Below are 16,126 nucleotides of genomic sequence, written 5' to 3'. Positions count from 1 at the left end.
GATTCGGATCCGGATACCCCGCTATCCGATCCGGGTCGGATATCCGAATTCAAAATTTTCCGATCCGAATCCGATTCGGATATCCGACCCTAGTATCCGATCGGATTCGGATATCCGTGTTTAATCCCGGAAGTGGCCTTTAAATTGCTTTAAAAAGGTTTTTTAGGGTATATGAGGCATGTAGCATCATAATTTTGAAAATGGAAACACTGATGATGTGGGGAGTGGACTTAAAATCCCCCCCCCCCCCCCCCCTAAAAAAATGGCTGTCAATCAACATCAGAGTGGTATCAGGAAGCAGTCGTACTGACGCAGTTGGGGCCTCCCCACAACTCGGACAGCAGACACCTCCAAAAAAAATTACACAGCTATTGTGTTTAGATAGTTGACCATGGCACTGTTGTAGGTACCACGGCACAGTAAAAAATTAGGAGAGGTTCCAGGAAGCGGTCGGTCGTACTGCCGCAGTTGGGGCCCCACAACTCGGACAGCACAGACACCTCCAAAAAAATTACACAGCTATTGTGTTTACATAGTTGACCATGGCACTGTTGTAGGTACCACGGCACAGTAAAAAATTAGGAGAGGTTCCAGGAAGCGGTCGGTCGTACTGCCGCAGTTGGGGCCCCACAACTCGGACAGCACAGACACCTCCAAAAAAATTACACAGCTATTGTGTTTACATAGTTGACCATGGCACTGTTGTAGGTACCACGGCACAGTAAAAAATTAGGAGAGGTTCCAGGAAGCGGTCGGTCGTACTGCCACAGTTGGGGCCCCACAACTCGGACAGCACAGACACCTCCAAAAAAATTACACAGCTATTGTGTTTACATAGTTGACCATGGCACTGTTGTAGGTACCACGGCACAGTAAAAAATTAGGAGAGGTTCCAGGAAGCGGTCGTACTGACGCAGTTGGGGCCTCCCCACAACTCGCACAGCACAGACACCTCCAAAAAAATTACACAGCTATTGTGTTTACATAGTTGACCATGGCAGGTACCACGGCACAGTTCAAAAAATAAGAACCTGGCTTCATGAAGATGGAGTCAGGAGGTTGTGGTGGTAAAGGGTGGTTAAGCAGCAAGCAGGCATAGTGATAACCACTCAGCCACTTCATTTCCCCCTCTTGCCAACAACAGGGGCCAGGAACTCACCAATTGCCCAAGCCTCGTTCATCTTTAAAAAAGTCAGTCTGTCCACAGACTGGCCTGACAGACAAGAGCGCTTCTCAGTGACCACGCCACCGGCCGCACTGAAGCACCTTTCCGACATAACGCTGGAAGGCGGGCAGGACAGCACTTCCAGGGCGTATTGCGCCAGCTCGCCCCAGATATCCAGGTGCTTCACCCAGTACTCCAAGGGGTCCACAGGGGTGTCGGTGTCAAGCCCGCTATAGGACCCCATATAGTCGGCCACCATCCGGGTCAGGTGCTGGTTCTGGCTTTGAGAGCCGGATGCTGCTGCAGGCACCTCCTCTGTAGGCAGCGGTACTGGTGTGGCATAGAGCGCCTTTGTCAGAGACAGCAGGTTTGTTGGGCGCCTGCTGATGCTGGATGCAGGCACCTGCTGCTGTGCTGGCTGGACTGAGACAGCAGGGGGGGTGGGAGTCCGGGGGAAGGCTTCCTCCAAGCGCCGAACCAGAATCCGCTGCAAGTCCCTGATTCGGCGCACAGGGTCTCCTCCTACAGGCAGGAACTGAGCCAGCTTCCCCTTCAGCCGTGGGTCCAGCATCAGGGTGATCCAGATGTCCTCCCGAGCACTCATCTCCTTCACCCTTGGGTCTTTGCGCAGGCACTGCAGCATGTGCACTGCCATGGGGAAGAGGGCTGCCATCTCTGCTGACCTATCATCTTCTGCACCGCTGACAGTGCTGTCGTCCTCCTCTGATTCCGGAGCCTCATCTTGCTCTCTCCACCCCCGCACTACTGCAGCTGCACTCCGCTGTGCCCCCTCCTCTTCAAGGTCAGGGACCTCCAACTCCTCCAAGTCCTCCTCCAACTCCTCCGAATCCTCCTCCTGCTGCACAGAGGTGGACTGTGAAGTGTGCTGCTGCTGCTCCTGCTGCTGGATCAAGGCTTCCTCTCCCACTTCCAGCAGAGCATCGAGGGCCTTGTCCAGCATGCACACAATGGTCAACCACTCACACAGCGACGCATGGTCCCGGCTGACCATGTTGGTGGCCTCCAGGAAGGGTGCCAGCACAAAGCACACCAGCTGCATTTTTCCCCACTCAGCAGGGCGGATGATGTCTGGGAGGTGGGTGGTGCCGGTCCCCAACAAGTTGGCATCCATGGTGGCTCTGGCCAGGTACAGGTTGACAGCCCGCCTCTGTTCAACCAGACGTTCCAACATCGCCAGGGTGGAATTCCAGCGTGTTGGAACGTCTATAATGAGGCGGTGCTGTGGGAGGTTCAGCTCCATCTGCACGGCTGTAAGGGTCGCTGTGGCACCACCCGAGCGGCGAAAATGACCCACCGTTTTCCTTGCCGCTCCCAAAAGAGTGTCCATCCCCTGGTAGGTGTGCAGGAATTTCTGCACCACTAGGTTCAGGACGTGGGCCAGACAGGGGATGTGGGTGAGGTTTCCCCGCTGGATGGCGGCAACCAAGTTTGCACCATTGTCGGCCACCACCTCTCCGACTCTGAGGCCTCTGGGGGTCAGCCAACTCCTCTCTTGCTCTCGGAGCTTGGCCAAGACGTGGTCTGCCGTCAGCTTGTTCTTGCCCACCGTGACCATCTGCAGCAGCGCTTGGCAGTGGTGGGCCTTCACGCTGCTGCTGAGGCGGGGTTGTTTGGCGGCGGATGGAACCGGATCAGAGCTGGAAGCTGCTGCACTTCCCCTGACCCTGCTGCGGGGTGGCACCACCCACCGTGGTGATGATGCTGCTGTCTCCTCTTCACCCCCTTCCACCAAACTGACCCAGTGCGCGGTGAAGGACAAATAGCGGCCTGTCCCGAACCGGCTGCTCCATGAGTCCATTGTCACATGGACGCGCGCACCAAGCGCATGATCCAGCCCACGCTCCACGTTGGCCTTTACAAAGCAGTGCAGTGCTGGGATGGCCTTGCGTGCGAAGTAGTGCCGGCTGGGGATTGGCCAATCCGGCGCTGCGCACTGCAGGAGCGCACGCATCCGGCTCCCCTCCTGCACAAACGAGTATGGGAGGAGCTGGGAGGACATGGCCCGTGTAAGCAAGCCGTTCAGCTGGCGTATGCGACGGCTGCCGGGAGGCTGAGCCCTGACCACAAAAGAGTCACTCAGCAGGGTCTGGTGGTGGGGGCGTTTTAGGCTTGCACGGGAAGCTGAGGAGGGAACAGAGGAGACCACTGAGGAGGACTGGCTGCCTGAACAGGCCTCAGTGTCAGCAGGAGTGGCAAAGCTGGTTATAGTGCTCTGACCTCTGCAAGGGCCAGCGCCAGCTTCCTTCAGCAGCTTGAATTCCTGATGCTCAGGTTTGTGCTTATTGCCCAGATGGTTGATGAAGCTGGAGGTGCCATAACTGGAGGGGTGAGACCCTCTGCTCAGCTTAACATGGCATAATTTGCATGTTACAAATTTGCTATCCAGTGAGGGCAGATGGAAAAACTGCCATATTGGGGATTGGAGTTTTCCCTTACGTGGCTCAGAACGGGATGCTGCTGTGGATTTTCTCCCGGTGGTGGTTGGGGCCTGGGGTTGAGTGGTGCGGCTGGTGGTAGTCGTGCCACTGACAGATGGAGCAGCAGCCTGCGGGTCACGTACTCCATGCCCACTGCTGCTCCTGCCAATCCCTGCAATGCTCAACCTGCGTGCCATACACACTGACTCCTCCTCCTCAGAGTCAGAGCTGACATGCCCCTCCGGTCGCTGGTAGTCCGGGTCCTTCACCTCATCATCAAACTCCCCTTCGTAAAACTGCTGGGATGATGAGCCCGCCTCAAACTCCTCTTCTGCTGACACATCATGGACGGGCTCCCCCCCAACAATTACTGTCAGCATCTCAGACTCTTCTGTAAAGCCAATTTTGCTGAGAATATTTTCTCTAGGGCTAGGGCTGGTGGTGGTGGCCTCACTGTCACTGGCTTGCTCCTCGTCATGCGCCATCTGCTGCATCACAGACGCGGCGTCCTTCTCCTCCAATCTGCGCCGCTGACCCTGCTTGAAAATTGACGCAACACGCTGCTGCGTCTCTGCAGCGTGACTGCCAGTGGGTAGCGGCGGAATGACTGATGCGGCAGAACTGCTGCCAGAGGCCGCAATGTTGCTCACTCTCCTTCTGGCCTTGCCCCTCCCCCGTCTCACACTGCCAGTGCCAGACATAGTACAAGACTCACTGTCACTGATGAGTCGACGTCACAGATGATGTGTGTGGGGTACTTGGTGCACTTTTATTATTGGCGGCGGGCTTGGAAATGATCAGCAGATTGACAGACAGGAGTACAACAACTAAACACACTGACACTGCTCACTCAGCAGCAGCACAGCAGCAATAATCTGTAGTACTAGCACTGTCTGCAACTACACAATATAAAACCACAGTAGCAGTAGTAATAGCAGCCCAGCCAGCAGCAAGGAGCCTGGAGTGTGTGCACACAGACACAGCACACACAAAGACACAGGACCTAGTAGCAGTAATAATAGCAGCCCAGCCAGCAGCAAGGAGCCTGGAGTGTGTGCACACAGACACAGCACACACAAAGACACAGGACCTAGTAGCAGGCACAGGCAGCTGCTGCAGCTGAAAGACTGACTGACAAGACTGACTGACACTAACAAATTACACAGACTAGCTAAGCTAACTACAACACAGTAAAACAGTAAAACCAGAAGGTGTTTTAGTGTTAAAACGCTGGGTTATCACTGGGATAATGTACTTGCTTCAGCCAAACACACTGGACAAACTATCTCAGTGGCAGTCACAAAGCAAGGACGAGATTCTTAACATGCCCCCCTCCTTATATACAGGAGGGACTGGCCAAGGTTCCCCTCTGTGATTGGGTGCTTGGGCTTAGGCTGGGAGCGCTCTGATTGGCTGAATGACGTCATGGACATCATGTCCATGGTTACAGTACCCGGATTCGGATATCCGATCGGTATCCGCGGATATCCGGGTTATGCGACCAACTATCCGCATAGAGCTATCCGGATTTCCGTCCAGCTATCCGGAATCCGGATCCGATCGGATAGGCCTAAAAAGTTCGGATATCCGAGTCTATTCGGATATCCGGTATCCTGATGAGCAGCACTATACTGGTTAAAAGATTACTAGCTTCTGTATCCTCTTGGGATGATCTATATGGGAGTTAACCTGGTTGATGGACCTTCTGCTGTCCCTTCCTGGAGACCCGTACGTTCTATATATCTTTTGATTTCAGACTGAGCTTGAATGTATTAGTCTTCCGGGGGGATGTAGGTAGGACCTCTGCCCATTAAGCTATTAATATCATATACTGGTGGTGTACCGGGTGCCGTGGGAACCCCTCTCAGTCTTTTTATATCTCCTGGGGGGATTGATTAATAGGAGTGAGTCGATACAGTGTATTGGTAAAGCGTATGTTTATTTACCACGTTTTAGTGGGGTCTGTGTCGCTGTCCGCATCATTGAAATGCTGGATCCTTCTCCAGACAAAAACTGCAACTGGTACTGATGCCACAGACTTAATATATGGTTTTACTACCTTAATTCACTTCAGTGTCCTCTACTGTTATGGACTGCGGACGGCCAGATAGACCTTCTCTAGGTATATGACGATGGTGCGCTATGTTAACTGTGGGCACAATAATATTAGTAAGAGGGAACGGCAATATACAATTTCTTCTGTCGCTGGGGGATGCGGTTGAGATGTTCCTCTTATACACACAGCTGTATCCAGCAGGGGTCACTGTTGTCTAATATATGAATATGCTAAAAATAACTCATCTACTACGGGGGAAAACTGCGAGGAATTTGAAACAGTCTGACCATTGCTCTCCTGTCTGTTATCCCTAGTAACATACGAAGGTAACTAGCTATTTTAGCTTTCAGCTACCACAGCCTATGGGGGTGATTATTAAACTAAAGTTTAAATTTAACGGGAATCAGGACTATAACTCTATGAATACTTACATATTATAAGGCCACATACTGTTTCATGTGTATTATGTGGGCCCCCTTCTTTCCCTGCTGGGTGCATGCTTTAGGTGGTATACTTTTCTGCACCCCCCCGCGAGTGAACATTTGGTTCTAGGTGTATGGGTTGGTCGGCTTCAGGGTTACCCTGAGTCTGGGTCCCTAGGGTGTACGCAATTGTAGGGATAGCGGCTATACCGACATAAGGTTGTATGTTAGAAACGTTGTTCAAATACGTTCAAGACATGTACCCCCTCCTCAGTTTGAGTTGGGTGTTCGGGCGGTGGTGTCTCTCACACTGTCTGCTTCCCCTCAGAGGTAATAATTTCGTTGTAGCTTCCTAACAAATAGGCTTGCTACTATTCTGTTTCCTTGCCTCTGCAATAGTCACTAATAGTTAGGGTGCAGACATGCTCTTTCCTACGGTTTTGGTAAGAGGTGTAGGGTGGGGGGTTGTTGGGTTTTTGTTTCTTCACTTTGTCTCTCCTCTCTCCTTTCTTCCTGACTCTGGGCTCCTCTCCTGGCCATGCCTGGCTGTTCTACCAGCCTTGTCTCATGATACTTCTTTATGCGCTGTGTTAACAGCTCTATTTTTACAAGCTCTTTACAATGGATACACTTAATTGCATTTGCTGGAACACTAGAGGTTTAGGGTCCAAGATTAAGAGGTCTCTTGTTTTTAATTATTTAAAACAGTATACCCCACACATATGTATTTTACTTGAAACACACTTAATAGGAAATAAAATATTATCACTTAGGCGCCCTTGGGTATCACAATATTATCACTCTACATATTCCTCATATTCAAGAGGTGTGTCTATACTTATTCATAAATCTGTTCCATTAAGAATCCTAGATTCATGCTGTGATGACCAAGGAAGATTTATTTTACTTAACTTTGAACTCTATGGCCTCGAATATACCTTGGCAGGCATATATTTACCCCCTCCAGCTAATAAACAACTTCTGTACGATATCATGGCTAAATCCTCCAGGTGGCATGGTGACAGACTTGTCATAATGGGCGACTTTAATCTTACAATGGATTCCTTACTAGATAGAACTGGTAACTCTACCAGAGATGGTCGAGATCTCAAAACATGGGCCGAGGGGCATCAATTGCAAGATATATGGAGATGGAAAAATCCCAAGGAGAGAGCGTTTACGTGCTTCTCCTCAGCACATCGATCCATGTCCAGAATAGATATAGCCTTTGCCTCGCCCCCTGTGCTGTCCCAAGTGCAATCTATAGATATACTGCCATCTGGTATATCTGACCACGCTCCCATTTCTCTTAAGTTGGTAATATCTGCTAAGGCTAAAGACAGACTATGGAGAATCTCTCGCTTCTACATTAATGAACCTCATATTCAGCCCCTGATTTCACAGGCCCTAGTTAACTACTGGGAGGAAAACTGGGGATCTACCTCAGAAATAGTGGTATGGGATGCTGGCAAAGCGGTCATTCGAGGTCAGTACATGACTGAACTCAAAGCCTTCAAATCCAACACTAGATCGCATATATCCAGCCTTGAAAATCAGACTAAAGAAGCAGAAAAAGTATTTACACAGACCAACACTCAGGAAAACTGGAGAAATTGGCAGCAATTAACTAGACAATGGAGGCTTGCTCAAGTATCCTTAACCAAAAATGCTCTTTTACACCAGACACAACGTATTTTTGAATTCGGGGATAAAAATAGTAAATTGTTAGCTTGGTTATCCAAAGACTTTACTGTCCCTGCAACTATCCCGACTATTGTAGACCATAATAATATCCCATTGGTTGATCCGGAACAAATAAATGCCACTTTTAGAGCCTTTTATAAAACCTTATACTCTTCTAAAGTTGACTATACGCCTAGTGATCTAAATAGATATCTCACAGACATAGATATACCGGCCCTTACAGAACGAGACAAAATAACCCTTGATCAGCCGATTACTATCGAAGAAGTTATAGAAGCTATAGGTGAGCTTAAACCTAACAAAACTCCTGGCTCAGACGGTCTTCCCTCTGAATTTTACCAGTGTTACTCAGACATTCTGGCCCCTAAATTACGCTCATTATTTAATGAAGTACTGGAGGGCCATCCCCTACCTGATTCATTTTCAGAAGCAATAATCATTCTTATCCTCAAGCCCGGGAAGGATCCAACATTTTGTGGGTCATACAGACCAATCTCTTTACTAAATACGGATGCTAAGATTCTTGCCAAAATACTAGCAAACAGGGTTAAGCCAATCATTACTTCATTGATACACAGCGACCAATCAGGCTTTATGCCTAATAAAGGGACAGACATTAATCTGCGCAGGCTCTTTACGAATATTTCCTTGGCCTCCTCGGTGTCCGGCCGTAGGATAGTTGCCTCGCTGGACACCGAGAAGGCATTTGATTCGGTTGAATGGCCATACTTATGGGAGATTTTACATCGATATGGCTTTGGTTCTAAATTTGTCACATGGATACAAGCCTTATATAAAACTCCTAGGGCTAGAATTCGTACCGGAAACACTATTTCAGAACCCTTTCAGCTGTATAGGGGGACACGCCAAGGCTGCCCGCTCTCTCCATATATCTTTGCCCTAGCAATTGAACCTATGGCCATTATGATACGAGAATCTACTCAAATCCAGGGAATTCCAGTGGGCTGCATAGAGGAAAGAATTTCGCTCTATGCAGATGACACGCTTCTTTACCTGAATGATCCAGAAACCTCCTTAATATCAGCTCTTGACATTATTACAACATTTGGCTCGTTTTCGGGGCTTAGGGTCAATCGAGACAAGTCTGTCATCATGCCCCTGGGTAACTCTCGGCCTAATGTATCATCTCATTCACTACAATGGGTCTCCCAATTCAAATATTTGGGTATTCTGATTACTAACAATATACAGGATTATTTTACACTAAATATTAAACCGGTGGTGGATGCCTTTCGCAACAGGACCCAGACATGGAAACAATTGCCCCTTTCACTTATTGGGAAAATAAATATATTTAAAATGATCTTTCTACCCAAATTTCTCTATGTTTTTCGTAACTCGCCAATTGTAATTTCAAAAAAATTCTTCAAAACTCTCCACTCCCTAATCTCAACATTTATTTGGTCGGGTCAGATCCCTAAAATAGCTCTGAATACTCTGCAACTTTCTACTGATCAAGGAGGCCTGGCTCTTCCTAACATGCAACTGTATTTCTATGCTGCAATCCTAGTTACAGCTAGGTGGTGGTTTGCTCAAGACACATACAATCCCGCAGTTGTGACTGAGGCGGCCTGTCTGGGATCCTATGAGAGGCTTACACTACTACCATATAGAGGCACCACAAATGATGAACGATGTACAGTCCCAATGCAAACAGTCTGCAGGGTATGGGTAGAGGCAGGGAAATTTTTGGGGGTGGGTAATTTAATCTCCCCATACACTCCTCTATGGGACAACCCTAAACTATCCCACTTCACTCAAATTCCTGACCCCAGACTATGGGCCACATCTGGAATTAAAAGCTTGCAACATATTATACACAATGGATCACTGTTGACATTTAATGAACTTAAACAAACCTTTTCCATCGAGAATAAGATGTTCTTTCGCTACCTACAGCTTCGTCACGCATTCTCAGCACAATTCCCAGGGGGCGCGCCGGAGTTGGTGGTACATGATCTCGAGAATACACTTCTGACACAACAACTAGATAAACCTCTCTCAGTTATCTATTCAGCTTTACTAGCCAAAAGCAATGAAAAGCTGCTTCGGTCCCAGGAAAAGTGGAACGTAGATATTCAGGGTATAGACAATACGGATTGGGAGGATATACTAGAAGACTTTGTCAAAACTCCTATCTCAGCTAGGGATAGATTAATTCAGGTCAAGTTTTTGCATAGAACCTATTTCACGCCAGTACGAATGCACAGTATCTGCACCTCCAATAGTGTGATCTGTCAGAAATGCACAGCTGAAGAGGGCACATTCCTACATATGTTTTGGAGCTGCACAAAAATCCAGACTTTTTGGTCAGATATCTTTGCCATTATAAATGAAATATTAGAAGCACACTTTGATTGCACACCTAAATTAGCCCTTCTGGGCTTATTTGAAGAACAAACATGTAGTAAGCATGTACAATATCTAATCCGCATATTATGCTTTTATGCAAGAAAAGAAATCTTACGAGTCTGGAAAGGCGTTGCTATGCCAACCATCAACCAATGGAAACGCACAATTAACATTGCCCTCCCTCTATATCAAATGACGTATAAAAATCGCAATTGTCCGCAACGATTCCACAAAATATGGGCACCATGGTATAACAATGCTATGACGGCTGGTTCCAGTCCTGAACCCTGAAACCGTCTTTCCCTGTATTAATCCACCAATAAATTCACAACATGGCAATATGGGTGGTGGTGGGAGTTGAGCCCGGAGTCTCTTTCCTTCTTTTCCTTCCTTCCTTCCTTCTTCTTCCTATCTTCTTCCTCTCTCCTTCTCCTTCTATTCTTTATTCCTTGCTTCTTCTTATGCACGGTACTCTTACTGCATATGAATATACTTGTGGATAGTATAAACTCCTTTCATGAGAGTGGTTCATGCCCAAGATACTTGTTACATTCGGTGTTTATTACTGTGACCAGACCTATGTTGAGCATATTATCCAGTTATGTAATAATGTTTTATTATTTAAGCTAACTAATTATATATCTCCTGTGTGTGGGAGCACTGTGCATTTTCTTGTAATGTTCTCTCAAGTTTACAAAATAAAAATTGATTTGTGAAAAAAAAAATATTATTGTTATCTGGAAATTTTTATTTCTAGATGTAATTTTACTATTTGCTCACAAGATGTCCTCGCAGCTCAGTTCTGCATGCGGAAAGTTCCTCCGCAAAGCGGAAGTAGTGAGTGGATAGGATAGAAGGGGATTTATAATAGACGGAGCCGTCTTGTTTACGGTGTCAGTCTTTCATAAGGGGACTTAGATCAATGAATGGAACTTTGTTCCCATTCATTGATCTCCGGGCTAACAGAAATGGTGGAAGCGCGCACCAGGCAGCGGCAGCAGTGAAGCCTAACTGGACGGATATATCCATTCAGATAGGATTAAGTGGTTAAAGAGACTCTGAAGCGAGAATAAATCTCGCTTCAGAGCTCATAGTTAGCAGGGGCACGTGTGCCCCTGCTAAACCGCCGCAATAGCGCCGCTAAACGGGGGTCCCTTCACCCCCAAACCCCCCACTGCGACACTTGGTCGCAGACTTGGTCGCTCCTGGAGGCAGGGCTAACGGCTGCAGCCCTGCCTCCAGTCACGTCTGTCAGCGGCGCATCGCCGCCTCTCCCCCGCCCCTCTCAGTGAAGGAAGACTGAGAGGGGCGGGGGAGAGGCGGAGATACGCGCTGACAGACGCGCGTGGGGCAGGGCTGCGGCGGTTAGCCCTGCCCCAACCCGGAAGCGCTCCCCCGCATTACGGAGGGGATTTGGGGTATCAGGGACCCCCGTTAAGCCGCGGGATAGCGGCGGTTTAGCAGGGGCACACGTGCCCCTGCTATCTATGAGGTCTGAAGCGAGATTTATTCTCGCTTCAGACTCTCTTTAAAGACTCCCATTAGCTTTAATCATAGTGTAGGGACATGCTCAAATCCTCAAAAGTAGGCAAAATCAACTATCATTGGACAAATTCTTTGTTAAAACCACACAAAAACAAATAGATTGGGAAGAGCCATCAGATAGCAATGATTCTGTTAAGGTAGCCATACACCTGAAGATTATGGGCAGATTTGACAGAGACAAATTTATCTCTAATCAATTCTGGTTAGATATAAAATTGTCTCTTATGGAAGCTGCCCATATTTATAGTAGTAAGGTGTGCTCCTTCAGTTAACAGTATCACCAATTTTCCACCAGTTTCACTAGTATTGGGATCGCTATGACCTCAGGTTAGGTGTCACACCCTTCTAAAAATTGGACAAAAAGTAGGGATAATAAAAATTGCACCTTGCAGAAAGAAAACACAGAGACAACAGGAGCCCAAATGGTGCAGTATGTCACAATACCAGAAGCATGTAAAATATGCGAATGTATTATACTCACAAAGGTGGGTTGCAGAAGGGCAACCGACCACTAGAAGCAGGTGGAGATGTATAACCCCGACTCCACTCGGGTGACCAGACAGAGCTGGTGATGGTCGCACTCTTGCTAAAAAGCAAACCTCAAATGACCTGAATTGGTCAGAGGGTTGATCCCCCTCCAAAAAGAGGGTGGAGGCACAGGATAAAAGGGAAAGAGGCGCCCAGAGAACATAAAATGCGTTAAAAACAAATGAAATGAAAAAAAGTGAGGTGGTTTACCTCAATGAAGACAAATTTACGTATTAATAGAATTTTATTGCCCTGGCAACGCGTTTCGTGTGTGCATACCCACTCCCTCAGGCCAAATAGCAGCGCCTAATAGTGCTTGTAGCCACAAATAAGACGCCTTCTAAGAATTGTTTATAAATGGTCTAGCGCTTAACAAGTCCTTAGTGTGAGCAGTGTGTGTTCCACTCAATAAAGTTCAATAATATTCAATTATTTTCAATTCCCACAGATCTTCAGTACATAATGTTCTCACAATACGCCCACCAGAATCCAATGCTAATCGATTACCGACCAGCCAGTGCGTTTTTGGCCCAGCCAATATACTTTATCCTGACTTGTATCTTCAGAGTAGCTCAAAGAGAAAGAAAACACATATATGGCGTAGTATGTTCAATTGGTTCACGTCCCAGGTGCCCACACACATACAGTGTTTGCCAATCGGTAACAGATCAACCAGTGCATTTTTGGGCAAGCCAGTTTGCTTTGTCGCGTAAAAGCACACTGGCTGGGCCACAAATGCACCAAGCTGATCTGTGACCGATTGACATTGATATCTGGTGAGCACATTATATGTGTTTGTGCACCTAAGGTGGTAATTCGTTGGACATACTACACCATATATGTGCTTTATTTTATATATTTTTGAGTGATTGAAGACATCACCTGGGACAAAGCAAACAGGCTGGGCCAAAAACACATTGGCTGATCTGTTACTGAAATTGGTCGCTTTGTTGGTCAGGCATGCATTTGGCGGCACCGATTTTTATCCAATTCGATTATAATAATCGAATTGGATGGTTGATCGTCCGCCACGTCGCCTGATGTATGGCCACCTTTAGTTTTAGCGAAAGCCTTTTTTTATATTTTACTGTATACGGTTCAGTACTTAGGATTAAATCATTTTCTAGAAGTGTTTTGGATTGTGGAACGAATCATCTGACTTTCCATTAATCCTTATGGGGAAATTGTTTGCTATGAAGAGTGCTTTGGATTACAAGCATGTTTCCAGAACAACTTATGCTTACCAACCAAGGTTCCGCTGTACACAGAAATACCTTCATTTTAATAATACAGGAGAGTCTCGGTTATCCAGCACTATTGGGGATCGGCTGATGCTGGATAAGTGTGCTTTCTGATTACTTGAGACTCAATGTTAAAAACAGACCTAGCTACTACAGTACTATGTCCCACATTACAGTAACTAGACGGTGGTTTCGCCCTCTAACAGTCTCCTAGTGTCGATCGCTGTTGGCAGACGGATGACGGAGCAGAACTCATTCATTCAGGTGGAGATGTGCGCACATCAGCGCATGCGATCTGCAAAACCCCACCCCAGGACTTCACGCCAATTGGCGTTGAGCGGTCCTGGGGCTGCCACTGCGTTCACACCAACAGGCGTGGAGTGGTCAGCAAGTAGTTAATTAGGTAGTAAAAAGCTGACAGATTGTAGACTAGGCCATCTCCTCATGAGACATTCTCAATATTATTGAACATTCTCAGTAATTTATTCTCTATAAAAGCACTCCCTGGAAAGGATCTATACAAAGATGTTAGCCAGCCTGCAAACTCACTACTTTGACTAAGCAACTAGCATTCAGTGCGCGTGTAAATAAATAACTGAGAATCCCCCATGAGGAGATAGACTAGTCCGAAACCTTTCAGATCTGTCATATTTTGTCTATTTACCGACAGCAACATAGGAAAAAGGTAATTTATAGTGCATTTTAAACTTGGAAAAATATTTTCAGTAGTTGTCCTTCAGGTCGGTTTCACACCTGAGGCAAGCATTTGCAGTGCAATGCTCAGCTCCCATTGCATCGCAACGACAAACTACATTTACAGTATATGACCATGCAGTGGACAGGGTCATATGCATAGCCCTGCACACCCCCTTCCCCATGTAACGTTCTTCCCGCTGGACAGGAAGTGCGTCACTGGGATTCCAGGCTTTCCCATCGTATTTGCGTCATTCCATGCATGTGAGCCGCCACCAACACATAAAAATTTTATGCGGCGCCCATTGATTTACATGCATTCCATTGCCATGGAAGTCCGATGGTAACGCGCTGTTGACTTTACAGCACATTGCTTTTGCATTACCCTGCGTGCGCAAAGGGTAACGCAGTGCAAAAAAAAAAAGAGGCCTAGTGTGAAAGGGGCTTAACCTCCTTAGCAGTAACGCCGAGCTGAGCTCGGGGTAAGCTGCCATGGAGGATTGTTCAGGCCCCGCTGGGCCGATTTGCATAATTTTTTTTTTATACACGCAGCTAGCACTTTGCTAGCTGTGTTATACATCTGATCGCCGCCGCTCCGCGCTGATTCGCCGCTACCCGCCGCGTTAGAGGTTGCCCCCCCGAGACACCGTGCGCTGCCTGGCCAATCAGTGCCAGGCAGCGCTGAGGGGTGGATCGGGACTCCCTCTAAGGTCACGACGTCGATGCCGTTATCGCGCCCGTCGCCATGGCGACGGGGGAAGCCCTAAAGGAAATCCTGTTCAGAACGGGATTTCCTGATGAGCCTGATCGACGGAGGCGATCGGAGGGGGTGGGGGGATGCCGCTGCTCAGCGGCTATCATGTAGCTCGCGCTAGGCTAGCTACATGATTTAAAAAAAAAATTTAAAAAAATAGTGCTGCGCTGCCTCCCTGGTGGATTTAATTGACTGCCAGGGAGGTTAAAGGTCCTGGGGCAGAGAGCGGCAGTTGGGGGGACACAGAGGCATGTTATGAGGCAGAGAACATGCCTCTATGTCCCATCTGCCCCCCAAAGATCCATCTCGGGTTCTCTTTAAATAAGATATTGAGATCCATTTTAATTTTGCACAATGATAAACATAGTTCCTTAAATATAAACCGGTAAAAACCAGTAAGATGCAGTATCTTAGTGTTTCATCATGTCTCATATTTATTTGAAAAAGACAAAGTATTTGAAGTCCTATTAATCTGCACAACTCTGTGTTGCTTTATATGTCGCTTCAGTACTTGGCCTTCTACAGAGCTTTTTTAAGGAAAGCGACCAGCAGATGCTGAGGAAATCCGAAGTCCAGCTGAACTATTAAATAACCCTGCAAGAGAAAAGCAATAAAGTTAAAGTGTACCCAAGGAAATATGTGACATGATGAGGTAAACATGTATGTACAGTACAAAACATTAATAACCAGACTGTTTTACTTGTTTTATTGTGCTGCCTGAAAGAGTTAATTTCCAGGCATGGAAGCGACATCTCCTGTCTTGCTGGTACCTTGTCAGGAATATAGCAAACATCACTGATAAGTTAATTACAGCCAGAAAAGTTTTCCTGGCAGAATACAACTTCTGAGAGTAGGGAGAGATAAAATACATGAACTATTGACCTTTTTCTAACTCTGGGACACTTAATAGGCTGCCACTGATTAGAGATAGTAAAACATTCAACCTACTTTGCAAGAGGAGAGAGAACCGAGAGCCCAATATGGTGAAGTAAGTATTGACAACTGGCAAATAATTCAAGAGTAGAATAATACTCACAAACCAGGGTTACCTCCAGGTAACCACTGTATAAGCAGGTGAGGAGTTTGACCTGTCCCCACTCAGGATTAAAAAGTCGCTCTCTGTAGATGAGAAAAAAAGGGGTATCCCCCTCCACCAAGGGTGGATGTAAAGTGCAATGTAAGCTGAACAGAGGCGCCAATAGAATAA

The 16,126-nt window shown here is 47.1% G+C and overlaps 1 protein-coding gene across 1 annotated transcript in view; it reads right to left on the bottom strand.

Moving 5' to 3' along the window:
- Nucleotides 1–15,329: 15,329 nt before the first annotated feature.
- Nucleotides 15,330–16,126, bottom strand: part of CETP (cholesteryl ester transfer protein) — an 84,465-nt gene continuing 83,668 nt past the window's right edge. Inside the window, exon 16 of the mRNA XM_068261612.1 lies at nt 15,330–15,513. Within this exon, the coding sequence (XP_068117713.1) occupies nt 15,439–15,513 (75 nt within the window). The 3' untranslated portion in view covers nt 15,330–15,438. The remainder of the gene's footprint in view (nt 15,514–16,126) is intronic.

This window comes from Hyperolius riggenbachi, chromosome 11, assembly GCF_040937935.1.
Source record: "Hyperolius riggenbachi isolate aHypRig1 chromosome 11, aHypRig1.pri, whole genome shotgun sequence".
Taxonomy (NCBI): Eukaryota; Metazoa; Chordata; class Amphibia; order Anura; family Hyperoliidae; genus Hyperolius; species Hyperolius riggenbachi.
Note: the sequence above shows the minus strand (reverse complement) of the source record. Positions and strands in the feature narration are given on the sequence as shown.